Source organism: Miniopterus schreibersii (assembly GCF_964146895.1).
Source record: "Miniopterus schreibersii genome assembly, chromosome: 11".
NCBI classification, from domain to species: Eukaryota; Metazoa; Chordata; class Mammalia; order Chiroptera; family Miniopteridae; genus Miniopterus; species Miniopterus schreibersii.
The window spans coordinates 25,908,685-25,935,223 of record NC_138111.1 but is presented as its reverse complement, the minus strand read 5'-3'; the positions used below and the strand labels follow the sequence as shown (position 1 = coordinate 25,935,223).

At 43.3% G+C, this 26,539-nt stretch overlaps 3 protein-coding genes across 5 annotated transcripts in view; 1 reads left to right on the top strand and 2 right to left on the bottom strand.

Annotated features, from left to right (window-relative positions):
* FBXO10 (F-box protein 10) overlaps positions 1-2,270 on the bottom strand; it is a 31,827-nt gene extending 29,557 nt beyond the window's left edge. The window contains exon 1 of one of the 3 annotated variants that reach the window (XM_081152456.1): positions 2,149-2,270. The gene's annotated coding sequence lies outside the window, so the exon portion shown is untranslated. The remainder of the gene's footprint in view (positions 1-2,148) is intronic. The other 2 variants (XM_081152455.1, XM_081152454.1) reach the window with 2 other exon arrangements.
* A 3,661-nt stretch (positions 2,271-5,931) lies between these two features.
* On the bottom strand, positions 5,932-13,539 carry TOMM5 (translocase of outer mitochondrial membrane 5). The gene is made up of 2 exons (XM_081152453.1): positions 13,346-13,539; positions 5,932-10,177 (listed from the first exon to the last, which is right to left on the bottom strand). The coding sequence occupies exons 1-2, from the start codon at positions 13,464-13,466 to the stop codon at positions 10,143-10,145; spliced, it is 156 nt and encodes a 51-aa protein (XP_081008579.1). The 5' UTR covers positions 13,467-13,539; the 3' UTR covers positions 5,932-10,142.
* Positions 13,540-21,438: 7,899 nt separating this feature from the next.
* Positions 21,439-26,539, top strand: part of FRMPD1 (FERM and PDZ domain containing 1) — a 102,341-nt gene continuing 97,240 nt past the window's right edge. Inside the window, exon 1 of the mRNA XM_081150763.1 lies at positions 21,439-21,669. The gene's annotated coding sequence lies outside the window, so the exon portion shown is untranslated. The remainder of the gene's footprint in view (positions 21,670-26,539) is intronic.

Below are 26,539 nucleotides of genomic sequence, written 5' to 3'. Positions count from 1 at the left end.
TTTTTAGAGAGAGGGGAAGGAGTGGGGGGAGAGAGAGATCAATTGGTTGCTTCCCAAATGCATCCCCTTGGTCCTGCTACCCATGCAGGTTTGTTAAAGAAGGAAGGAGGGAGGGAGGCAGGCAGGGATAGTTTGTTCTGTAGCTGAAAAAAACCAGAGGTCCACCACCAGAAAACAGAAACTCACAGTAAACGGGATTGCTTGACCACGTTATTAGTTAACAGCTACTTGTGCTATCATAAAAATACAATTAATCTGATAACCATGGGAACCAAAATGAAAGCACTATGGTGAGGGTGGCTCTCTTCAGAAATCTGAAAATAATTAGAGGCCTGAAACCAGAAAGACAAGGAAATCCTTTCCTAAAAGCCCTAAAAAAGCAGTATTTTCTCCAGTGTCTAAAATCTCACCAGGCTTCAACAAGGGTTCTGGGACTGCTGGGGCTGATCATGAAGTAATTTAGACCTCTCTGTGTGTTTCTGTCCCTTGGGGTCAGCTGCTATGAGACAAGCTCACTGGGAGCTGAAACTTATTATTATAAAATATACCGAGAACCAGCAGAAGAATGGATATATATGTGTATATATATAACATATATGTACAAAACACATATATTTCTTCTCTAGTTCCTAGGTGTACAAGCACACAGTAGGTGCTCCAAAAATACTAGTTGAATAAATGAAAAATTAGGTTAGAACTTAGGGAAAGCACAGTGTCTGGTACACAGTGTACGTTCTTTCCACCACACAGTGCCAACATTCTGTCCCTTCCTGAGAAAATCAAAGTCCCATTCTCTTTCTGGGTCCAGCCTCTCCATTTGCAAAAGGAGACAGTTGGATGAGATGGTTTCCCAGGCATCTTCCAGCTTAGACAGTCAATCACTGTACTGTGCTTTTTTTGGTGGTAGCGCAGGCATGGTGCTTTTTTTCTCAGAGGGAATCTGATACCCATCTGCTCCAGTACATTAATGTTCCCATCCCGCCTGACTCATCTGATAGGAACAACAGGTTCACATGCCAACTGTAAATGAGAACCAAAGGGGCCCAGAAAGAGAAAGGGGGAAAGGGTCCCACTTGGATCCTTTCTTAGGAAACCAAAACAGTACTCTTAAGGACTAAACACAGAAACTGACCTGCGGCTATTCTCAACACCCCTCACGTGAAGCTTACTAATTTAATAAACTTATATTAATAGCACTATCTTTGAGCGCTCTGGTGCCTGACACTGTGTTAAGCCCTTTAAAACTTAATCCTCACAGCAGCCTCATGAGCTAAGTATTATCATCTGCTTTTAACAAATGAGGGTTCTGGCCCGGCCGGCGTGGCTCAGAGGTTGAGCATCCACCAAGGATCCAGGCGATCGGGGTTCGATTCCCAGTTGGGGCACATGCCCAGGCAGCGGGCTCAATCAATGACTCTCATCATTGATGTTTCTATCTCTCTCTCTCCCTCTCCTTTCCTCTCTCTGAAATCAATAAAGATATATTTAAAAAAAACAAATGAGGGTTCTGTGTGGCTCGAGGTCACACAGCTAGTAAGTGGCAACTAGAACTTGAACCCGAGTCTGGCTGCCTCCAGAGCTCTGGCTCTTTAAATGGCTTTCCGTTCTTCGCCGTAGTCCCAGGAGGGAGGCGGAGCAGGGATCATCACCTTTAAAGATGGAGAAACGGAATCTCAAAGAGGCTTGCGATTTGCATAAAATACAGAAGGCACTGAGTGAGGTGCCCGGCACGGACGCTCGCTCCCGCGTTCCGAGGTGAGGGCTCTTCCCATCCCGAGCCTGCTTCTTCCTCTGCCCCTTCACTTACACACTCGCAAAATCCCAGACCCACCTTCCCGGCGCGGTCATTCTACAGGAGGGGAAACCGAGGCACGGCTCCTCCGCGCGGCCGAGCGCGCAGCTGCCCGCAAAGCGCAGGAGGAGGGGCTGCGAGCGGCCTGCGGGCACCCCGCTGGGTCCCGCCGGCGCCCGACGCTCAGCCTCGGCCCGGACCCAGCCGTGCCTTCCAGGCCGGTCGCCTCGCGAAGCGCCCCAGGTCCCCGCGAGCAGCCCTCCGGCGGCCGAGCCCCTCCCCCGGGCCTGGGGCATCCCGGGGATGCGGGCGGAATTAAGTTCGCGCACAGCCTCCGCGGGCCGACCGCGTCTTACCTGGCCGCGAGCTCCCCGGGCGCTCGCCCACGCAGTCCGGGCCGCGGGCGCCGGAGCCGCGGCGGCACCGCGAGGCGCGAGGCGGCGCGAGGGGCCCAGAGCCCCGCCCGGGGGCGGACAGTTGCAGGGCTGGTGCGGGGCGGGCGCCGTCACGTGACGCGCGAGGCGGGGGATGCTGGGAGAGGCGGGCGGGGGGCGGGGCGGCTCCTAGACCACCGCGGCGGCGAGGGAACCGCGGGGCGTCTCCGCCGGGAGACCGGAGGGGGACGCGCGGGCTTCAGGTTCTGCGGAGTCGCGCTTGCGGGAGGACGATGAAGGCTTGTACTGCGTGGCCCGAAAGGGGCAGAAATGGAAGCGGGGGGCGGAATCGCAGAGGCACGCTGGGGTCAGTCTAAAGGAGTCTTCCGATCGCTGCGGTTGGCTATAGTCTCGCTGTTTCGGGTGGAGGTGAGCAACTTGCAGGTGTGTTCACAGGGGCTGGGCTCATTCATTCAATAGACCGACCCCTGGCTATGGGGCCGACCGCATCCTGGGGGTATCTATAAAAGCATTATAGATACAGCGCTTAGCACAGTGCCTGCCACATAGTAAGTGGTATTTGTTGGTGCCCCTGCTGTTATTATGGGCATAAAAGTGAACAAAGCTGATATGGTTCCTGTCCTCTTGAAGTTAATTCTCAAGTGGAGAAGGTAGTTATTAATTAGATATCGCTTAAGTATGTATTTTAAATGATGGCAAGTGCACTGAAGGAACCCTGACTTAAAATTAGGGGGCAAGGGAAGGTAGTCAAGGACCTCTCAGAGAAAGGTAAGGAGTTAACTAGATGGGAGAAAGGAGGGAAAGCCAGTGTGAAGAGCCAGGTGGGGTGGGGCAGGGCAGAGGAAATGGAAGATGGGTAAATGGAGATGTCTAGTTTGTCAGAAGCTTATTGGGTTAAGGAGAGAAAAGTATAAATGGAGAGATGTAGTTAGGAGCTAGATCATGCAGCATTTAGTAGGCCAGGATAAGGATGGGTTTTAAAATTTTATGTGCGTTTTAAATTTTTATTGAATGGGGGAGAATGTAGATGATTTGATATCTTTTTAAAAGATATGTGGAGAATAGGCAAAGCTAAGCGTGAAAGCAGAGGTTGGTTAAGATGTGCACTGGAGTAATGGCAGTGAAGATGGGGAGAAATGGATTAGAGGTACATTTTTGAGGTAGAGCGAACTTGGCTTGATATGGGAAATTAGGGGGATTCCTAGACTTCTAGCTTAATCTACTGACTGTGCCCATGGATGTGCTGTTTATTGAAATGATAACTATTGTAGGGGAACCTATTTTGAGGGGAAGGGAGATCGAGAACTTAATTTTACACTTGCTAAATTTAAGATGCCTGTGTGTCAGCCAAATGAAACAATCAAAAAGGCAGTTGGATATAGACGTCTAGATTTTAGGAGAGAATGTCAGCTACAGAAATCTAACTTGGGATTGCTGTGAAAAAAATTATTGCAGCAGACTGAGGTTTGTAATAGCTGACCCCGTGGTCCCATCGACTTGTCAGTCCCTGGTTCTATAGAATGTATTCTGTAAAAATGTATTCTATTATTATTCTGAGTGAGGCCCAAGTTACCATGCAGCTGCTCTTTTTTATAAAGGAGGGAGGGGAGAACACCCTAAGCCTAAAGTCAACAGATTATTTTAAGCAAAGACACAAAGCTGTACACACAATAGCCATATATAGTAGAAACACCTCTCTGACTTAGTTTAGGCCAAGTCAGGTCAAAACAGGTTATGATTTACACTACAGTGAGTTTGATGATTTGTCTTATTTATGACTGGCAAAGCTATGATATTTAATCCTTTGAAAAGTACCCCATTGTGTGAAACTGGCAGTCTAAATATCTGTCAATAATCAATCAAAAGCCTGAATTTCTGGATTCGTGCCAGCCGTTATTATTGTGGCATTTCTATAAAAGAGCTAAGACTTTTAAAGAAATGCATCAGGTTTCTATGAGAGCATGCTGTCTTTCTTATTAGTGGTGCAAGCATCACTTGTGCAATGGAAAATGTGATTTTATATATAAGTACTTGCACATGAAGACATCATTTGCAAACTGCAGTTCCACCCTCTCTTCTTTCTGCCCTCCTCTCTCCTGTGCATACCTCTGCCCTACCACTTGCTGTGGATTTTTCTCCTCCATTAAACATGAGCCAGCTTGCTCATCTTTCCATCCTGGCACATAGCTGGTATTTATTGTGAAACAAATGAGTAACATACATAATTTCCCACAGCCATGTGAATGTTACTTACTTTGCTTTATAGAAAAGTGAGGCTCAAAGTGATTTGTCCAGGGTCAACATAATAGACTTCTGTCATCCTTTTTGTCTGCCCAGGATCTAAACTCCCTTCCTACATTTGGAAATTCCCCATCTTAAGCTTGTTGGTAATCAGAGCATGCCTTTCACTATAGAAGCTGAAATCCAGATATTTTCTCTGCTTCTCCATGTGACACTACAAATTAAACATTCCCTGGACTTTGAATTGGGAGCCAGAGACACAAGAGTTGTGGAATAATTCTTTGGTGACCATGGCAAATGCAGCAAGATGAAGTTCTTAGAGCAACACTGGCTGCCATAAAAGTCCAGGGTTCTGTGCCTGTGGCCTTGGTAACAAATGGTAGCATCTAATCCTCAGCAGAGATGGTATCCTCACTGCACCAGGTTGTGTGGACTGACCGTGTGACAAACAGTGATGTTCCAGTTGCCTAGTCTCCAAGCCCAACTCTCTAGGCCTCCTGGTGATGCTAAACTACCTATAATTCTTTTAAATTGCTTTTGTCCTTAAATCTACTAAGGCTGGATTTTGGTATTTCCAAGTAAAATATCTCACTCATATAGTCAAATAATAGCAGAGCTGAAGCTGTAACCCAGGACTTTGAACTACTAATCCTAATGCTCCTTCCTAACATATAGATTCCAACAACCCACATTTTCACATTACATAGATCTCTAAATCATCCTTTGTTCACCAAATTTTTATTTTTAACGTCAGCTGATTAATAAATATTTCAAGTAACTTCATGATGAGGCAGTTGCCAGTGGACCATTGTTTCAAATGCAGCAGTGTCATTGTCTGTATATATGTTTATGTAATATTAATTTTTTTTGCATTTGTTTTTTATAGATGTAAGTGGAAAAAGAAAACACTAATGTGATTAAAAAAGAGAAAACTTATCAGACATGTTTTAAAACAGATCTTTTTTTTTTTTAAATCCTCACCTGAGGATATTTTTTCCATTGATTTTTCAGAGAATGGAAAGGTGAGAGGAGAGAGAGAGGGAGACACATCGATGTGAGAGAGACACATTGATCGGCTGCCTCCCGCATGCGCTCCAACCAGGGCCAGGGATCCAGCCTGCAACCGAGGTATGTGCCCTTTACCAGGAATTGAACCCAGGACCCTTCAGTCATCGGGCCGAAGCTCCAACTGAGCCAAACCAAGGCTAACGCAGATCTTTAGCATTAGTAGAATGCTTACTGGATTAAAGCCAGCTGTCTTATTTATGAAGGAACAATTTAACAGCATTTCATAACTGAAAACATTTCATCAGATATTATTTAAAGCACAAAGCAAGTGATTTTTGTAATGTTTTTACATCTCAGTAACAAGTCTGTTCAACTTTTATAGATGAGATTTCTATGTAAGCTTTTGTGAACTGGTACAAAAGTAGGCAAATGGCTTGAGTGCATGCAAATAGCATATAAATAACAATTGTTCACATCTCCTTTGTGATGGACATATACAGAGTAAGGAAAAAACCTGGTGCTTTATTTCCAATTTATCATTGTAGCCTTCAAAAATATAGGTGGTTCTTTGTAATGACATTTGGAGTTGCAGTATACCCACTAACCAGCAGATGTCAGAATAGGACCTCTTTAAGACTAAAACTTGCAAATAGTAGGAGTTTCTGGAAGGACTGAAGTTTCTCTCTTCCGTGCTCAACACACTCTCGTCACATTGGCCTTCTTTATTCCTTAAACACATCTGCTTTAACACCTTTTTTAAAGGTTCCTCGCTCTTTCATTGGGCAAATTCCTAGTCATCCAAATCTTTAATGCGACTTCCACAAGGAGCCGTTCCTGCTTCCTCCCCTATCCAATAGGTCAGAGCTCCCCTATGCCATGTTCGTTACCTGTACTTCACTCTCCTGGCAGTTTATATAATATAATGGAATTAGTGATGAAATTATGTAATGTCTGACTTCCCTGCTAGATTGTAAGCAAGCCTCTTAAAGATAGGTACCATGAATGAATTCTCTGCTGTATCCCTCACCTACCACAGTACCTGTAGTACTGTAGTCACTGAATATTTGTGAAAGTGAATACCAAATAGATTGGGATTTTTCTGAGGCCTGGATGACAGGTAGTAGCTTGAAAGTCAGTATTTTTCCACCTTCAACTCAACAATTTATTCAGTCCCTTCTTTGTAAGGATATTATGGGGGACAGAAAATGTGTGAGACAGTACTTCAAGTCGTCTTCAGTAATGGGGAGAAATGACAAACTCTTTCCCCCATAGTGGCAATCTCTACTAGAGTATCCATGTTCGGGTTCTGTTTACAAACCTCCTCCAGTGAAGAACCCCTTCCACAACCCAAGTCCACCTTGGTAACAGTAGTTGTGAGCTCAAGAAGGAAATCTTCCTGAGCTTTCCATTTATCCTATCTGCTTTCTAGGACAATTATTCTTTCTTTGACACAACCACCCTTTTATAGTTACTACTATAGGTCTAACACGAGGGAAGGTACAAATGCTGGTGTGTGGGCAGGTATCATGGAGTAAGCTTATGGAAGTTTTCTTCTGGATGCTTCTATGTTCTCAAGGAAATACAAAGCAGTGCCATCAGCTAAGCTTAAAGATAAGAGATACTGGAATTCTGAGGTAAGAGAAGATATGAAATGTGTGTTTAGTAGAGAAGAAAGAATGACCTGTGGAAATGAAGTGGTCATGCAGGACCCAACAGAAATTAAGAGGCATCATTTTCCAAGCGGATTCTGTTAGCATGTTTGTTTGTTTTTCCAGCCACTTCCAACTGCACAGGGCAGCACAGAACAGGGAGAGTTGGATTTAACCAGGGTTGGGTTTTGCCAGGGAAGTACAATGAAGCTAGAGAGAGGGAAGAGAGTGAAATGTATTTGTGCAAGAATGATTACAACGATGGCCAATGGAATCTAAACTGAGACATGAGGGAGGTGAAGCACAGAAACTAAGTGGTAGGGTGAATAGACAATGGCGCCTGGTGGGGCTAAATTGTCAGTAGTGGAGAAAGGCACTTAGGATAGGGTACAATAAATAAACAAAAACCCAAACCTTGCCAGCTACTATTTATTAGCTATTGAAATTCCTAGAGTCTCAAACTCACCATCTGTAAAATGGCATTAACATTGATTGGTTAAGGCTGTTTTAGGTAATGAATTTAAGTGTTTGGTAATTTTGAAGTCCATACACAATTAGAGGATAAGCATGCTATCTCATAGCATCTGGAAACATGAACGAAATGCAGTGAGTGCCAGCACAAATCACTTCTAAGCACCTTACACCAAAGACTAACCATTAATAACTAGCATTTACCAAATGTCAGGCACTGTGCTAACTGCTTTACTTGCATTCTCACTTCACCCTTATAACACTTTGAAATAGAGATGTTTCTATTATGCTAATTTTACACATGAAGAAAGTAAGATTTAAAGGTTCAGTTGCTACAAGTCATCCAACTCATAAGTGTTGGAGCCAGGACTCAAAATCAAGTCTGCCTATCTTTAGAGTCAGTGTTCATGACCATGGCACTATATACTGTACCTCTTTAAGTCAGGAATGGATATAAATTATCAACATGGAACACAACATCACAGGGTTAAAAATACATACAGTCTGGGTACAAATGGTGAATTAAGCACATGCATCTATTTCCACTCTCTCCTGAAATTCTATTTAATAACAGCAAAGATTTTTATTTGTTTTAGGTATAAACCTAAGAGGAGGGAAGAGAAGAGACAACAGCAACAAAGAAGTTGGAACAGATGGACAAGTAGTAAATAACATGGCAGACCCAAGAAAACTGAATCCTGAGTTTACAGGAAAAGCCAAACAAACAACCCAATTTCCATCATAGAATCCCTAAAAGGCTCAGGAACTGGTGGCTTCATGTGCTTGTGGAAGTAGGAGGTGAAGGGGTAGATACAAAAATAGAATTGGTTGAAGGTTTAAGTAGCAAAGGCTCTCCGCAACTCTACATTGCTAAGCAGGCTCTCCTCTCCAAATTAGAAGTTTATTTTCTGAAAAGGGTAACATAGCGGATTTTCTGGATTTTGGGATGCCAAGCAGTTATGGGCAGGGGTACTGTACCCAATACAAAGATTTGGTGAAAAAATGCACACTGGACATGAGATACAGAAAACGAGATCTAACATGGGATAAGAGGAAAAGGAATCCCCAGGATGATGATGAAGAGAGATGCCAGAGCACAGTCATACAACAGGCATAGAAGACTGTGAGTCTACACTGGGGCAGGTTAGAGAGCTCCAGGAAAAACTTATTCAGCAAGATGAAATAGCATATCTAATGAAATACTGGGAGCAATGGCAAAAAGTTTAGTTTGATTTAGTGGTAAATTCATAGAAAACTATGCCTAGGAAAAACAAAAAGATGTACAGGAAACAAAAACAATGAACAGCATCTGAAATTCTAATGAAATTGATCTAATGAAAATCACACTAATAAGTACACTGGGAGGAAGAAGAAATGAGATGTATAAGTAATGGAGGTAAAGGGAGGAAAGAGACCTAAATCCTTACAGATATGGAGAAGTCAGTAAGCAATGTCTAAAACCGAAAAATCATAAAGTAACAATACAATCATGTTATTTAGAGACATGAGGTAAATACCAATATAATTAGCTAAAAAGAGGTGAATGTAGTTGCATTGCCTCTGGGAGGAAGATTAAAGACTGTCCCCTTCCCCAAGAAACTTGGAGAACTACTGACTTTAAAAATATACTGTTTTCTCCTTTGGTGGTATTACATGTATATATATATATATATATTATATATCTTCATTGATTTCAGAGAGACAAAGGGAGAGGGAGAGACAGAAACATCAATGATGAGAGTCACTGATCGGCTGCCTCCTGCACGCCCCCGACTGGGGATGGAGCCCGCAACCTGGGCATGTGCCTTGACTGGGAATCAAACCGCAATCTCCTGGATCCTAGGTTGACACTCAGCCGCTAAGCCATGCCTGGCTGGGCGACATTACATATTTTCAGCACCAAGCAGCAATGATGCCTTTCATGAAGGTTGCTTAACAATAAAACAATGTCGCTTCATCAGGATTAGCAAATTCTCCAGTCCAAAACAAGAGGAACTCAATTTCATGCAGTTGTAATAATTACAATATTATAGTAGTCTCACCAGTGATTGTTGATTTGCAGCAAAAAGCAGGTTAAGAAGGAAAAAAAAACCCAATTTTTCTTAATTGGTACATTTATTAAAAATATAGACTAATGGTCCTGTGCTTAAATGTTGTGGTCGTGTGCTGGCTTCCATAACACATAATAATCATAAGGAGCTCTTCAACAAATATACTCCAGACAGAAGTAAAAAGGTCAACAGAAATGACTGACAAGACAGGGACACTGCAGACAGAATTCCCTTGTATAATTAATACTTGCTAGAAAATGGAGTTTGACATTATTTACAATTACACCAACATTCATGGAGGCTGAATATCACTGGCATAAGAAATGTCTTTTCATACTTCCCAAATAGTTTTCTATTTTAGCTATGAAGGTCAGTGACCACAACCAAACTTGTTCTTAACAAGTAGAAGTTTTATGTCCATTCAATCAAGGAGTCTCTTACATCTTTCTGGGCCTATTCATTTGCAGATTCATTTGCAGAGTAGAAACTATAACCAGGTTCTTCATATCATGCATTCACATGTGATGTCCAATCTTTATATGCTGTCCAATTTCTTTAAGATAAAAGGAGCTGAAAGAAAAATAAACAAGCTGAGAATCTGTTTTCATTAGTCCCACGGGACATTATGAAATTACAAGATTGAGGCTAAACCTCACGGGTTTAGATAAATACATTTTTGAAAACAATTCCAAGTGACAGCCAAGCCTCTGCCTCCACAGCCTAGCAATAGGGACTCACTGTCTTTCAAGGCTACCCATTCCAGTGTCTTGCAGCTATGACTATTATAAAGTTCATACACTTTTCTCCAAGTACACTCTACCTCCTAGGGCCACAAAGAGTAAATCCAAACCTCTTTCAATGATAATCCTTTACTCTTGTGATTTAACTATCAAAGGCACAAAACTCTACAAGAAACAAATTGGCATTTTTTACCTTGAAAAAAGCATTTGAAAGAAGGTGAAGGTAGGGAAACAACAATGAACTAGGGAACCAGAAGAGCCAGTCACACATTTTGATTTTCCCCACTGATTAACTAACTATATATGATTTATGCCCTCCAGATCACATATGGTTCAGTCCTACTTCAATTATAAGGGCCTGTTGGGGTAGTGTAGGTAGAAATGTCTAGAAAACCAGTAAGTGCTGTCATAATGATCTAAAGAAGTGATATTATTGTCCTGTGTAAAAGTGCTATGGCCAAAATAAGGACATGGAAAGATGTCCAACCTCACTAATTATCAGGACAATGCAAATTAAAACTACAATGAGATACCACCTCACACCTATTAGGATGGCTACTATAAAAAAAAAAACACCTGTTGGCAAGGATATGGAAACATTGGAACCTTTGTGGTCACTGTTGGTGGGAATGTAAAATGGTAGAGCTGCTGTGGAACACAGAATGGTGGTTCCTCAAAAAATTAAAAATAGAGATACCTGTACATTGATGTTCACAGCAGCATTACTCACAGTAGCTAAAATGTAGAAGCCACCCAAGTGTCCAGAGACAGATGAAGGGATAAGTAAAATATGGTACACAATGGAATATCATTCAGCCCTAAAAAGGAAGGAAATTCTAACATGCTACAACATGGATGAACCTTAGGATATCATGCTAAGTGAAATAAGCCAGTTACAAAAAGACAAATACTGTATGATTCCACTTATATGGGGGTAAAGAGTTCTGGAGATGGATGATGCTGATGGTTGCACAATATTATGAATGTATTTAATACCACTTACACTGTGTATTTAAAAAACAGTTAAGTGGTAAATCTTATTTTATGTGCATTTTACCATAACTTTAAAAACCGGGGTGAAAAGAGCTGCAACAAAAAAGCTGCTAGAATCTTTTCTCAGTGCTAATACTAAATTAATAAAATATTTTGTTAATATTAAACTGAAGATACTGAGATCTGTCAGAAACTGACAGAACCTGTTGTTTTTTCTACTAATTCTTATCAGAAAAAAAAAATCCATCAAATGGACGGATAAATAAAATTGGTATATCCATACAAATGGAATATTATTCAGCAATGAACACAAAGGAAATAACAATACATAGAAGGAAATAATACATGCTAAAATATGGATGAACCTCGAGAACATTATGCAAAGTGAAATAAGCCAGACACAAAAGGTCACGTATTGTAGATCAGTGTTTGCTTGCCTAGTTGGTGTGGTTCAGTGGCTGAGTGTCAACCCAGGAACCATAAGGTCACAGGTTCGATTCCCAGATAGAGCACATGCCTGGGGTTGCAGGCTCAATTCCTAGTAGGGGCAGTGGATAAAAGTTTCTATCTATCCCTCTCCCTTCTTCTCTCTCAAATCAATAATATGTGTGTATGTGTGTGTGTATGTGTGTGTAAAAGGTTAGTGGTTGCCAAGGGCTGGGGAAGGGGGTAAATGGGGAATGAAAGCTTTTCCCTTTTAAAGGGAAAGAAAATGTTCTAAAATAGACTGTTCTAAACTAACAGTACTGAAAAACCACTGAATTGTACCTCAATTTAAAAAGTGATAATACATAATAGTATTCTGTATGTGTGGGTTTTTAAATTATTATTTTTTTAATTATTTTTATTTTTATTTTTTGTGTGTGTGGGTTTTTTTAAACCGGTTCACATCAAATACAAAGGTCACTGAGAAGAAGCAAATTATTTTACTGGCAGCTAAGTCAACAAAAAACGGTAAGTGGAAGAATAAGTTGGGAGCTGCAAAAAGCTCTTGAAGAAGCAGGATGGAGTTTCTGTTCACCAGGGCTCCCTCTCCCGGGGAAACAGTATCACAGATAGTGAAAGGGACACCGAATAAAAGAGACTTGGCTTCAGTGAGCTCTGCGCTAGGCCCAACATGAGTTTCTACAGGACGACCTTGCTAATGGCCTTAATTTACTTGAATCGTCCCTGCCTCTCCATTCAGACCTCCCAGCAATATAAAGGAGCAAAGAAGAGAGTACTGAACTGAGAACGAGATGGGGGCAAGTCACTTCTGAGATTCATATCCAAAACTAGAGGTCAATTCCAGCTCTAATATTCAGCGTCACTGCAACTCTTAAATCTTGCAGAAGTCCCCTCTAAAAGTCGAGTTCAGGTTAACAAACGGGGTACAAAATCTTAGGCCCCGCCTCCCTCAAAGGGCTAAGGTCATGACCAGGTAAAGCAAATAAGTTTCTAACAACTGTAAAATCAAATAAACCCTCAGGTATTATCATTAAATCCTATAGACTCATATCCTTTTCTTCTCACTCTCCCCCCCCCCCCCGCAAAAAGCAATTTTTACATTACCCATTGTACAAATACGCAAAACTTTTTGGGTTACAAAGGTCAGCACTGAAGTAAGGAGTCCTGGTATTGAGTTAAAATGTCTGGATTCCAGGTCAAGATCATTCACTGAATTGCTGAATGACCTTGAGCCACGCATTCCTCAGTTTCTGCCTGCAAAACGAGGGAGTTGCTCCGGCTTATGACCTTTGCGGCTCTGACTCAAATACTCTAGAAGCAGGGCAAGGCTGGACAATTAACCACGCAATGCCGGCCACCGCGTGCAGGCGGCACCCCCATCGGTCCGCACGCTCTGAGCCGCGCATGCGCCCGCTGCCCTAGACGCTCCGGTCCCCCGCTCCCTGCGGTCGCACAGCTCAGCCCCACGACCCCCAAAGGCCCGTAGAGCCAGAGCTGGGTGGGCGGCGTCGGCGGGCTCCCCGAGGGTCTCGCGGCGACAGCCGGGAAGGACACTCACTGACTCGCAGCAGGGCCACATAGATGAGGAAGTTCCGTATGGAGCAGATCACATCCTCGCGCATCTTCCGCTTCATCTCCTCGGGGTCCAGCTTCGGCGCGAGGCCCTCGATACGGAACATCGCGGCTCTGCCTCACGGACCTGCACCGGCAGCGCTCCGCTCTTCTCGGCGGCAGCCTCGCGCCCGGAAATAGGCTCAACCCCATTTCCGGTTCCCGCCCCTCACTTTCCCACGCGGCGAAGGGAGCCTACGAGGGACAACCTCGTCCTAACCCAAAGGTTCTCAAGAGGGCTGCCGGTAGGGGGCGGCCGCGATCTTGGTTCCTGCAGGCTGTTTACGTAATCATTACCTCTCCCTCGACCTGGGAGCGCGGCGCTATAAATAGTGCTAATAGCTAACATCTACTGAGTGTTCAGTACAGTTCTACCCTATGAATTAGATGTTGTCATCTGCATTTTCTAGATGAGAAAATTGAAGCACAGACATCTTTAAAACAATTTGCCCAAATGTGTTTTAAAATACCTGGGGGGGAGGGGAGGGCGTTTGAGGAAGAGAGAAGACATGATATTAGCAAAATATTGAAAATTGCTTAAGCTGGTGATTAGTACCTAATTTAAATTATTTTCTCTTTCTATTTTGAGTGTGTTTGAAATTTTCCATGAGACGTTAAAACAAAAAAGCAAAGATGATGAAAATTGCTCAAAATTACATAACTAGTAAATTCAGAGCAGGGTTTCATACCTAGTTAGACCTTTGGGAGCCCAAAGACAAGAAGGGCTTTTGTGTGTGTGTGTTTTGGCGGTTGTTGTTTTTTAACATTTTCCATATTGTTGCTGTAGCCTCATTTCTGGAGTTAACTGATCCTTGCAAATTATAGTATTGGCCCAGTAATATAGTATATATAAAGCAAGTTCAAATCTGTTCAACATTTTACAGATAAGAAGAGGGAGGCTTAGAAACCAAGGTCACTGCTTGAAGTCATTCTGCTAGTGATGAGCAGAGGCAGGGTTCTGATGCAGAGAATGACAGTGTCAAGCTGAAATCTCTTTCCCCTGCACCCTCCTGCTCTTCTCTGAGCCTTGAACAGTCAGTGCCCGCCTGGATGGGCATCACGGGGGTCAGAAGGTAGGAGTTTAATGCCACCAGGCTTCCTGTCACAGAATCATCAGAACAGTGCTGCCCCAAATTATGCATGCCAACTAGCCATGTATCATTCTTAGACACGAACCAGACGTCTGAATTGCGCACATAATTCAAAACCAGAATAGAATGTTCCTTCTTGACTGCACATTGCATAGCAACAATGGATTTTGGAAAAATTAGAATGGTAATTTACTATGGGAGCAACTGATAACTATAAGAATCGCCACCCACCTTCCTCATTGACAGAACGTAAGACATTGGGGCAAGAAAGGGAACACATCTGCGCATTCAGGCTTCAGTAACCTCTTGCATCTATAATTCATGCAGTGGAATAGCAGAGGCAGCTCTGGAGTGGGAGGGGCCGACTCCCAAGGAAGAGCCTCCATCTAGCCCTTCGAGGGTGTTTAGAAAGCCCGCACTGATGCTGGAAAGCAGCAGAGGCTCTGGAAAGAACCAGGACAGGAAGGCTGGAGACGTGGCTTCTAGATCTGGCACTGCCACTATGTAGCCACGTGAAGAGGGACAAGTCTGTTTCGCTGCAACTTTATTTCTTTAGTTGTAAAGGAGGGAGATGTAATTAAATGCTCTTAAGAGTCCCTTTCACTTCTAACTGCATGCATTTTGAATTCTAGGACATTCGGGTCTGGAGTACAGATAATCAAAACGTTATCAAATGCGGTCAGATATCAAAGCAGCCAGCGTGTGTGTTTTTCGTGGTAGAAAGAAGGTAACAATGAAACGTACTCTCATTCATCTGAATAGTGAGGCAAAATGGATTGGAAAGGAATGAGTTCTTATGTGATTCCAGGAACTTAGATCCCTAATGCTGACCAAGTTTAGATGGCCAGTTCTCATATAGAACTACCAATTTTTTTCTTCACTGAGATGCTTTTGAGTAACTTCCTTGGATTCACTGAGAACCAAAGATGGGAGAAATCAGCAAAAAAGCATGTTTCTTGGTGAAAAGAACAGATTTTTAGCATTTGAATTTTATTCACCCAATTCTAAGCAACACCTGTTTAGTTTATAGGTGATGTGGTGGCAAGTGGCTGGCCTATTAAAGGGCAATATTATTTTCATAGAACGTTCTGGTGCTTGCCTGACTACCTCTAGAGAGACAGGAAGGTAGTGGGTGGAAATATAGAGCAGCTGTGTCTTGAAGTGAGGAATTGGTTCTGGATATAATCTAGGAAGGTGAACTGTTCCTGTCTCAGAAATGTTCATCCTGATGAAATTAAAAAATATATATATCTTTATTGATTTCAGAAAGAGGAAGGGAGAGGGAAAGAGAGATAGAAACATCAATGATGAGAGAGTCATTGATCGGCTGCCTCCTGCAGGTCCCCTGCTGGGGAATAGAGCCCACAACCTGGGCATGTGCCCTGCCCGGGAATTGAACCTCAATCTCCTGGGTCCTAGGTCGATGCTCAGCCGCTGAGCCAGCCCGGCTGGACCATCCTGATGAGCTCTTGCATGGCTCCAACAATTGTAATAGAGGAAACTCATTAAAAGAGGTTGGGCTCCTTTTTTTTTTTTTTTTGGCATACCGGTGGTGGTATTGTCCAATTATGATTGACTTAGGTGAGGCAAATTGAGAGAACATATTTCAGGAAGTTACCATTGGAGTGAGCTGTTTCATATCTTAGACCCCTCATTTTTTTCCTCATTGAAATAAAGAGGGGTTGGATCTTTAAAGTCAGTTGCAGCTCTAAAATGTTGAAATTATGTGTTCATCTTCCCAGTTCTCCGTAACTTTGCACTAAAGGCTAAAAGCAAAGAATTCCCTGTGATTTCCCGTGAAAGGCAGAAAGAAAAACTATGCATGCATAATTTAATATTGCTATTTGTATTATTTAGTCTGATCACAGAAGAAATGGGAGCTGATGTCATAGCCTGTCTTGTTTTCCATTTCAATCCCAGGAGAAATTTAGGAGCCATTTCCATTGCCTCAATTTCCCAGACAGTACTGCACACAAACATTCAATGTGCACAACCTTCCCATAAGAGAATTAAGTGTTTTAATTTCTATCACTGAGGAGGAATTTGTATTTGCAAGGTCACAGATTGACAGATGACTCATGACTGAGGAATATTTCTAACATATAATCACAGGAACCTTTGTTTTCTAATTTATAGGGAGCTATAGGCTTTGGGTATTGAATACTTCAAGCCCTTCATTTTACAGATGAGGAAACTGAGGCCCAGAGGGAAGCTAATTAAAGGTAGAGCTAGCTGGCACTAGGGCTCCTAGTTCAGCACTTTTTCCAATCACACCTCGCAGGTTTCAATACTTATGAATATTCTCATTGATAACCCTCTCCTCAGAGGTTAGGATTGGGAGAATGGGTTCAACACCATTTTGGGAGGGACAGGTAAGGGGTCTCTGCTATTTGTCAACAGGCTAAGGTAAGCCCTTCTTTCCATGTTTCCACACCCATCACTAGGAGTTAATGTAGCCTGTGCTGTTTTCCAGCTCCACCCTCTCCTTCCTCATTCCTTCGGGAGATGAACATAGTCTTGAGTTCAAAAAATAAACTTGGCTTTGAAGGCCACTCAGGACCCAAGATGAGTGAAAGGTCAGGACATGGAAAGGATACTTGGCCCTCACAGTAAGGATTGCTTTGTGCTAGATGGTAATTGGAGTCCTCACCTAGCAGATGGGATAACTTACTTCTAGAAACTATTGTCCAATAAGAGGCATCTTCAGGAAGAGGGACCTTTTGAACATCAAAGGATGAGTAGAACTTTGATAACGTTTACTTCACTGGCATCTGTTGCCTATATTACCCTATTCTCTGTTCTAATTTTTAGGGCTTTGTTGTCTGGATGACTCATGAATGTTGGATTTCCATCCAAGTAGACTGTAAGCACCACAAGTTTAAGGAACATACATTTTAACCCTCCAAACAACGGAGTATAGATATTTATACACGGTAAAACCTCAGAAAGTACTCCCTGAGTTGGTGAGTGAATGAATGAACTTCAGAATGAAGGAACATGCCGGTCTTCCAAAAACATAACATTTAGAATTCAATTAGGCCTTAAAGTGTGAAATCTTATCCTAACCATTTTCTTGAGAGGGCCTCTCAGAATCTCAGGTCTAACATGGCCTGAAAGGCCATCCAGACCTTCTCTGATGCTTGGCCTCTACCACCGACATCCCTGCTTCCGTTTGAGCATCTCCAGTGACAAGAAGCTTACCCCTTTCCTGGCAGTTCCATCTGTCTTTGGATAGGCAACTCTTATTGTTAGAGCCCAAATCTGCCTCTCTAGCCCATCTTCCCCCTGGTCCCAGTTATGTCCTCCAGAATGTCAAAAGCAAGTCTGGTGATTCTTCCTCACGGATGTGTAAAAGCAGCCTCGGTCTTCCTTAATGCTTGTTTTCTCCAGGCTAAAAATAATTTTTGCAAAATTATCTTAGCGTCTTCCAGTTTCTTCTACCCAAAACTTAACATTTTCAGTTAGCAATGGTGGATTGAGTTTATTCTAAGCGGTCTGACCCCACATCTCGCTGCCCCCTTTCCAACACACACCAAAGGGTTCCTGGCAAGGACCTCTGGGAATCAAAGCCAGAGACTCTACATTCCTTATTCAAAGATTGTCCCTGTATAAGAGGTGTGTGCCTGGGTTATCTCTCTCTTTCCTCAGAAATTCCCTGACACCCGTTCTAGTTCCTGGCTTTTGCCCTGGGAAATAAAGGCCGCTGTAGGAAGTACGCATCCAACAAAAGTAGTGCGGTTGCCGTAGAAAAAGCATGGGCTTCGGAGTGAAGGCGACGCTTAAATTCCAGCTCCTCTAGGAAGTTGTTTTGAGCTCTTGTGCAAGATGTTTAATCTTTCTGGGTTTTTGTTTCCTCACCTGTAATGAAAGGATCTGATATCTACTTTATAGTGTTGTTTTAAGGGCTAAATAGGATCATGTACTTAAAGTACCTGGCTTATGGTAGACTTTCTGCAAACCATAGCTACTACTGATCAGAAGAAGTAACTTTTCACTAAATTATAGCTTAGTCATAGTCTGAGTGAAACAAGTAATTTTTTATCACCACAGAATCTATTCTCATTTGTGAGTCCCATTTAAGTGATCTCTGGCCTTCAATTCACAGTAAATCTTTTTATTTTTATTTTATTATTTTTTTATTTTTTAAAATTTTATTATTGTTTAAAATATTACAGATGTCCCTTTTTCTCCCCAATGACCCATTCCACCCCATTCCATCCCCCTCCCCAGTCCCTCTCCCCACCATTGTCCGTGTCCTTGGGTTGTGCATAGATGCATATAAATTCTTTGGTTACTCTCTCCCCCTCCACCCACCCGCCCTCCTCCATCCCTCTGACATTCATCAGTCTCATCTATGCTTCCATGTCATTGAATCTATTCTGTTCATCAGTTTATTAAGTTCTTTAGATTCCACGTATAAGCGAGATCATGTGATATTTGTCTTTCGCTGCCTGGCTTATTTCACTTAGCATAATATTCTCCAGGTCCATCCATACTGTCCCAAAGGGACAGTAAATCTTTTTAAAAGAATGATGTATATCCACAGTCTTGTTCTTACCTACTATTCGTTCCGCAGCCCGGGGACAGATTGGGCTTCTGACCCCACGTGTTCTCTGAAATGCCTCTTTTAAGGGAAGTCTCTATTGCCAAGTGCAAGGGAGCCTCGTAGGCCTCCACCCCTCTGCAGCATTTGACACTCTTGGTCGCACCCTTTTAGGAAAGCTCTCCCCTCCTAGGAGATACTGCATTCTTCTGGTTTTCCTCTTCCTAGGATCCACTCCTAAATGGCAGAGTTGTTGTTTTTTCCAATCCTCACCCAAGAATTTTTTTCCCTTTGCTTTTAGATAGATAGAGATAGATAGATGATAGATAGATAGATGGATAGATAGATAGATAGATAGATAGATAGATAGATAGATAGGTAGATAGATGATATATAGAGAGAGAGAGAGAAAGAGAGAGAGAGAGAGAGAGAGAGAGAGAGAAACATCGACGTGGGAGAGACACATCGATTGGTTGCCTCCTGCACGCGCCCAGATCAGGGCCGAGATTCAACCTGCAACCGAGGTACGTGCCCTTGGCCAGAATCGAACTTGGGACCCTTCAGCCCGAGGGCCAACGCTCCAACCACTGCGCCACACCGGCCAGGGCGGCAGCGTTCTTTAGGATTCTTTCCTGGACCCTCTTCTCCTCTATACTCATGGGCAATCTGCTCTGACTCCAACTGCCAGCCTTAAGCTAATGATTCACCATGTACAGGGCGGGGCAAAAGTAGGTTTACAGTTGTTCATATGGAAAATGGTACAAGAATAAATTGTGTTTCATGTACTAACACCTGTAAACCTCCTTTTGCCCCACCCTGTATGTCTCCAGCTCATATTTCTCTCCACAAACACAGACCTGTACATCCAACTCACCTCTTGACTTCGTTGTTTTCTGGCATGTCCCTTGGGTACTTCACACTCCGCTTATTCAAAGTGGAACCAGTCATCTTCCCTCCTAATCAGTCTTGACTCCTGTGCTCTGCAGTCTAATGACTGGCACCACCACCCAGTTCCTCCGGTTGCTAAAGCCAGAAATCTGGGAGTCAACCGTGATTCTTCTTTCTCCCTTAGGCTCTCTGATCTAATTAACCACCAAGTTGTATCAATATTTCTTTCTGCGCTATTTTTGCTCGGGCATTCCACCAACTGGTCTTCTTTCTTCTGCCTTATCACTGCAAGTGAATTTCCCACATTGTGGTCTAAGTGATCTTTCCAAATATAATTTTTATCATGTTGGTCTCTTATAGAAAATGTTTTAATTTATTTTCTGTTGCACTCAGGGAACAGCACGAATGCTTTGACTTTGTTCAGAAGGCTTTTGGTTGACCTGGCTCCTGTTCTCCTCACCAACCTCACCCCTTTCCACTCCTCTTCCCCCCCTGGTGCCTCTTCTTCGCGCTTCCTCTATCTTGATTTTCCTCCAAATCTCCCACCTCCATCCCCACGTACTGCAACCGGCTATTTCCTGAGCTCACCAGACTCTTAGCTCTGGGCCTTTGCACATGCTTTTTTATCTCATTAAAATTCTTTTTCCTACCTCTTTGTTGGGCTAACTCCTAATGTTATTCAGATATCACCTTGGATTTCACCTCCTTCCAAAAGTACCTGACAGTTCAGTTAAAAGTGATATGCCAGTGTTGGACCCTTTGTTGTAACAAGTGTAACACAGTAATATAAGATGTTAACACTGTGGGGAACTGGGGTGAGGGATATATGGGAACTCTGCACTATTTTTGCAACGTTGCTTAAACTATTCCAAAATAAAAAGACCATTAAAAACAAAGTCTCCACTAACTCTCCTGTTCCTGCTTAGCTACTGCTTCTGTGTGTCTACAGGAGCCTGTGCCCACTCCTGTCAGTGTCCAAGAACTTGCCACAATATTTTGCCATTGTCCATGTGCCTGTCCCTTCCACTGAAAAAAGATAGGAATCATTTCTTACTCGTTTTTGTATCCCTGATGCTACTAGCATAGTGCCTAGCAAATGGAAACTGTTGAACAAGCATCTCCTAAGTAAATGTTCGTACTTAAATAAGTTGATTTGGAGTGACAATACCAAAGCTTTCATTGTAGGGTAATATAAAATGATAGGCCTGGAAGAAAAGAACTTTTAAAGTCTCAGACATTATAAATGACTTGTAGGCTCTGCTTGTTTCTCAGCATGATGGGCTTGGCAGACGTGCAATGATGGATACACCTGAACATCGCATGTGCCCCTACACGCTGTCTGTGTTTCCAAAAGAGTCACATGACAACTCCTCCTCTGTAGGTAGAGTCCCGGGCCAGCTGAGCTGGGTTAGTTCTCTCCGGTTGAGCCTTGCAGGCTGCTGGCATATCCCAGGAGGGTGTGGACTGTGTGCTGAGAGCAGGGAAGCCAACTAGGGCAGAGAGCACAAGAACCGGTTGGAAGAAGAATGACACCAAGGGGAGATGAATCTCCAGCTCAACAATTCTAGTCCAAGCTCTTTCATTAATGAGCTATGTGACCTTGGGCAAGTGTCTTCCTCTTCAGAGGCTCCAGTGTCCATATTTGTAAAATGAAGGCTTGGGTTGGCTGTTCTCTAATGTCCCTTCCCGGATTGACGCTCTGGGATTCTGTGATCAGCGTGAAGACTGAACACCAGCAGAAGGAAGCAGGTACGTGTGTACTAGGAGCATGTGGCAACGAAACCATCGGCACCAGGTCAGCAGCAGTCTTCAGCAAAAAGGAGCCAAACTAGGACAGAGATTGGTTTAAGTCACTCTGGGGGACAGAGACCTCTGGACACAATAGCTCACCATTAGATCTTGAGGATCTAACTCAGGTCTCTCCGAAGAAGCATTTCCAAGGGGTGGAGTTGGGGTAGATGGGTGGCAGAGCGGTGGTAATTTTTACTTAATAATAAAATGACCACATTTGGGGAAGGTTTTGATGTTTATTGGCCAATAGTTGTGATTATTTTCTTCGCACTGAAATTATCCAAAATGTAAGCATTGGAAATGATGCAGAAAGTACCGCCTGGAACTTGGCTGGGGCAAGCATGACAGCAATGCAGTGTTTTTGAATGGAAGTGTTAAGTGGGTGAATGAAAATTATTTGGAGTTTTAGGCTATGAACTATCAAGTCATGGAAATTCAGAATTGCCTTAGCCAAGTGGATCAAAGTCCAGTTTATTTTGAAGTTTACCTGTTTTAAATGGGCAATAGTGACTTTAATAATGATAATAAAGACATAAGGAAAAGTATGTATTTGCCTAATTGAATAAATGCATTGTAACCAACTGTTTCTAGTTAGAGAAGAAAATAACATCATGATTTTTTTAAATCCTGGGAATATTCTTTTTGCTCACTGTTCACTGGTATCAGAATTTCTGAGAGGTATGTGGAAACTCCTGCCTTTGTCCTTGAAAGAGCAGGAAGGAGTGAGCAGAGGTTGCTTAGGAACCGGGCTGCTGGCTCTGGCTCCTTTCATATGTGGTCCTTCTTCTGTGTTGACCAAGAGTTTCCTCACCTTCCTAGAAGAATGCTTATGTAATAAGTCACTTGAATCATCAGATAATAATTCGCATAAATCATCAGAGAAGGGAGATGATTGCTTCACCTCTTGAAGGTTTTGGATTTGAATCCTAGTGGACAAAACACCGGCCAAACAGTGTGGAGAAGTGTTATTTTTTGGTCATTAGCATTGAGGTGAGCCAGGAGCAAAGAAAATCCCTGAGAGACTAAGGGACCAGCCAGACGCAGAGAAAATTAAGAGAAATGGCCAAGTTTTAGGTCCCCACGAAGAGGAGCCAAAGCACAAAAATAGTAATAGTTAAATTTACTGAGTATTTACTCTGTGCCAAGCAGGGTTCTAAGTCATAATGATCATAATCAGAATTTTATTAATAATTCTCACACCAGCCCTCTGAGGCATGCTCTTATTTCCATTTTCTAAGTGGAAAACTCAGGTAGGGAGAGGTTAAATATTCACCCAAGTCGCAGAGCCAGGGTACAAACCCAGGCAGTTGGGCTGCAGAGTGGTTGCTGTTAACCACCTACGCTCTGGGGCGTATGTAAACTTTGAAGGAACGCCCACGACTCTTATTCTGTATCTCCAGCACCCAGCCTGGGGCTGAGGCGGTCATGGGCTTTGCTGAGTGTCTCAAAATGGAACAGACACAAAGGACTCAGCCTGTGCTCAAGCCTGGTACCTGGAGGCTGTGGGAGGCTCTGCTGGGCTCAGCATGGTACTTGAGAAGTGGAATGTTCGGGAGTCCCTGGGGCTTGGCAGCAGAAACCCAGTCCAGCAGCCGACTGGGATCGTGGGGAGGATTTCCCCTCACTGCACAGAAAGGGGGAGGAAGCCCTTGGGTCCTCGGGAGCCCACTGCACAGAAAGGAGGAGGAAGCCCTTGGGTCCTCGGGAGCCCAGAGCTGAGGGAGGTGAGGAAGCAGCCTGCTCGTTCCATAGCGCGGACTGAGAACTCGGCCCTGTGCTGGGCGCTGGCCATTACCCACATAAGGGTGGACTGTGCACAGTCCTTGCTGGAGAGGAGCCCCTGCCTTAGAACCCCTGTCCTGCTTTGTAAAGGCAGACAAGATTAATTCTAAACCCTTTTGTCTCTCTTGCTGGATTTTTACCTATTCAGCTCACTGCCCACTAAGTGGATTCAGAAGATGGGTCGTATAACCTTCAGACTCCTGGATGAACTTTCTGGATCAGTGATGTAGGGGCTAAGATGACAGCAAGGCTGAGTAGACAGAACTTTCAAAAGGACTCTGCAATTAAAATGGCCAGAGAGATTGTTGGAGAAGAGAAAGAAGGAATGAGAGATACTTTCTTATATTCATAAACCACTAGGACCTATTTATCTCAGTATGGAGAAGAGGGCATTTATTTCTGTGTTAGCCATGGAACCTTCTTTCGGATCAGGTCCGTTGAGTGATGAGGACATTTGGTAGGTGGGGACTCATTAGGCATGAAGGTGGTGTCTGGTTTGTCTGCACAGTCCCATTTATGCGTGTTATGCTAGTGGCATTATTTATATTGCCTGTTCCACTCTGAAAAGTATCCCTGTTAGGACGATAATGTCATTGTCATGCTACCCATGGACAAAAACACCTGTATTTTCCTGACGGGCCTGAGTTCTGAATTGTAAAGCCAAAGAGACGTTGGGTTATAAACAGCACTGGCTGGACAGCCTTTTCCTGTCACCACCACACCTGAATGTAGACAAAAAGCTTTCCTCTCCCCCCTTAGCTTGGCTGCAACCGTAGAAAATGAAACTTCACTTTCAAAATTAATAGACAATAAAAAAAAATCTCTTTCAAAGTAGAAAAACAAACACGGGGTACAAATTCATTAAGCCCTTGCCATAGATCAGCTTGGCTGGCTCCAGTTAGAATGCTGGGTTCTTGGATCTATCTTTCCTCCACCTGGAGTTCAGGGGCACACGGCCAGAGAGGGGCTGGGGTGGGGTGCTGGCACGAACCATAGATGGGGGACCTCGGCCCTCACATGTCCTGCTGGGCCATAGGACCCTAAGGAGTTAGTCCTGGAGGTGTCCTCTCCTGAGTCCCGGGGGAAGGGAGGGAGAAGCGTTATTTTCTTATGAGGAGCCACCTTTGGAGATCTGCTTGAAGCAGAGTCACAGCGAATGTGGCAATAATTACTAGAAACTTTCAAAAGAATGAAGGAGAAGGAAAGAAACTGGTGTTTCATGAAGTTTAATTGAGCATTGTGCTGCTCATTAGCAGCAGTGAACTCGGTTATGCGGTTTCGTTCACAGCTGGAAGAAGACAAAGATGCGAGGACAGCCTCTCTTTTGTGTCCTTTCCTCTCTGCCCCTCCCTGGTGCATTGGCCCACGCCTGCTCCCAGCGCTAAAGCAGGTGTCTGATTGCATGTGACCTCACTCATCCATTTGTTACAGATGCATTTAGGACTGCTTGAACTGATTCAGCACCTCTTCCCTTTGGGTACAAATGGAGATAAGGAGGATTATTAATAGGCAATTATTGAGCATTAAGCCTGTCATAGACGTTGAAGAGAATTACAGGGTCAAGGATTTATAGTCAAAATTCAAAGAGATGTAAAGAAAAAAGAGAAACCTCAAACATTGTTTAGGTTTTGATGTTGGAAACCCATTGCTTCAAAGGTCTAGAAGGGTGTAATAAAACCACGCCAGCTCTTGTTTCCACTTTCCAAACATAAAATAGCTACAGATGACTGAATAAATTAATAACAGAGAACAAGGTTGTGCTTCTTCAAGGAAGGTTCCTCTAAGAAGCTTGCTGTTTCAGGAAGACATGGGTCATGGCTTTTGTGAATCAATTTAGAAGGAGCCAGATAAACTTGTGGCCAGCAATAACATCTGGAGCTATTGAAGTCGAGACAGGGTAGCCAATTAGTTCTCAAGCTTCCTTCCACTGAAACTTCCTGTGTCACACAGGCCACACAAATGGTCTGGGAACGTCTTCCCTGCAGGGACCTTGCTGGTATTCAATTTCTTCTGATAAACTGCCTCATTCTCCATGGCAAACCCTCTCTGAAACATGAAATAAATTCTGGGTTGATAAAATAACATACTGATTATTATTACTATTTTTTAAAATCCTCACCTGAGGATATTTTTTCCATTGCTTTTCACAGAAAGAGGAAGGGAGAGGGAGAGAGAGAAACACTGATGTGAGAGACACATCGACTGGTTGCCTCCTGCACACACCCTCACCAGGGCTGGGGATCGAGCCTGCAACTGAATACATGCCCTTTGGCTGGAGTCAAGCCCGGGACCCTTCAGTCCATGGGCCGACACTCTATCCACTGAGCTAAAGTGGCTAGGGCAACATGCTGATTATTGGAGAAACGTGACATAATCTACCTGTGAAAACTGTTGAAGGCGTGCAAAGCCTTCAAAATTTTAAACCCTGGGGGCTAGGGAGCAATTCCAAAGGCACTGCCATTGCTCAAGACTTTGTTTTCTTTTATAAATCATGCCTGGGAACTGACTGCAATCTTAAAAGCAACCACTCACAACTTTATAGTAATGGAAGAAATACTGACTGAGACCATTTAAGTTTTAGTAAAAATAATAGCTAACATGGATTGAGAGTACATGGTGCACTAAGTCCCGCACTGAGAGCCTTACAAGCATTGTCTTGTTTAATCTCCCCAATATGTATTATTATGTAGACATTATTATATTATTATTTCAATTTTATGGATAAATATTATTAAAGCCCAAACTCTCTTTAGAATTCCTGACCAGATATTCAACTGTCTACTCAGCATCTCTATTTGGACGTTTGATAGGCATCTCAAGTTGAAAATGTCCCCAACTTGGCTCCTTGGCTCCTAGTATTTCCCTTCTCATTCCCCTGCCTCCAGTGAACTCTTACACCTTTAGTCTTCTTCATCCCAGACAATGACAATCCCAGGCTTCAAGCTGCTCAGGTCAAAACCTTTGGAGTCTGCTCGACCCACCTCTTTCACTCATATACCACATTCAATCTAGTCAGCAGCTCCTGTCGCTGCACCACCTTCAAACT

What these genes read in the sequence shown, in the direction of transcription:
- TOMM5 (XM_081152453.1), bottom strand. Translation starts at nt 13,466, where the DNA reads ATGTTCCGTATCGAGGGCCTCGCGCCGAAGCTGGACCCCGAGGAGATG. An exon ending in TGTGGCCCTGCTGCGAGTCA is followed by an intron (nt 10,178 to 13,345) that starts GTGAGTGTCCTT and finishes TTTTTCTTTCAG; the next exon opens with CTCCTTTTATCTTAAAGAAA.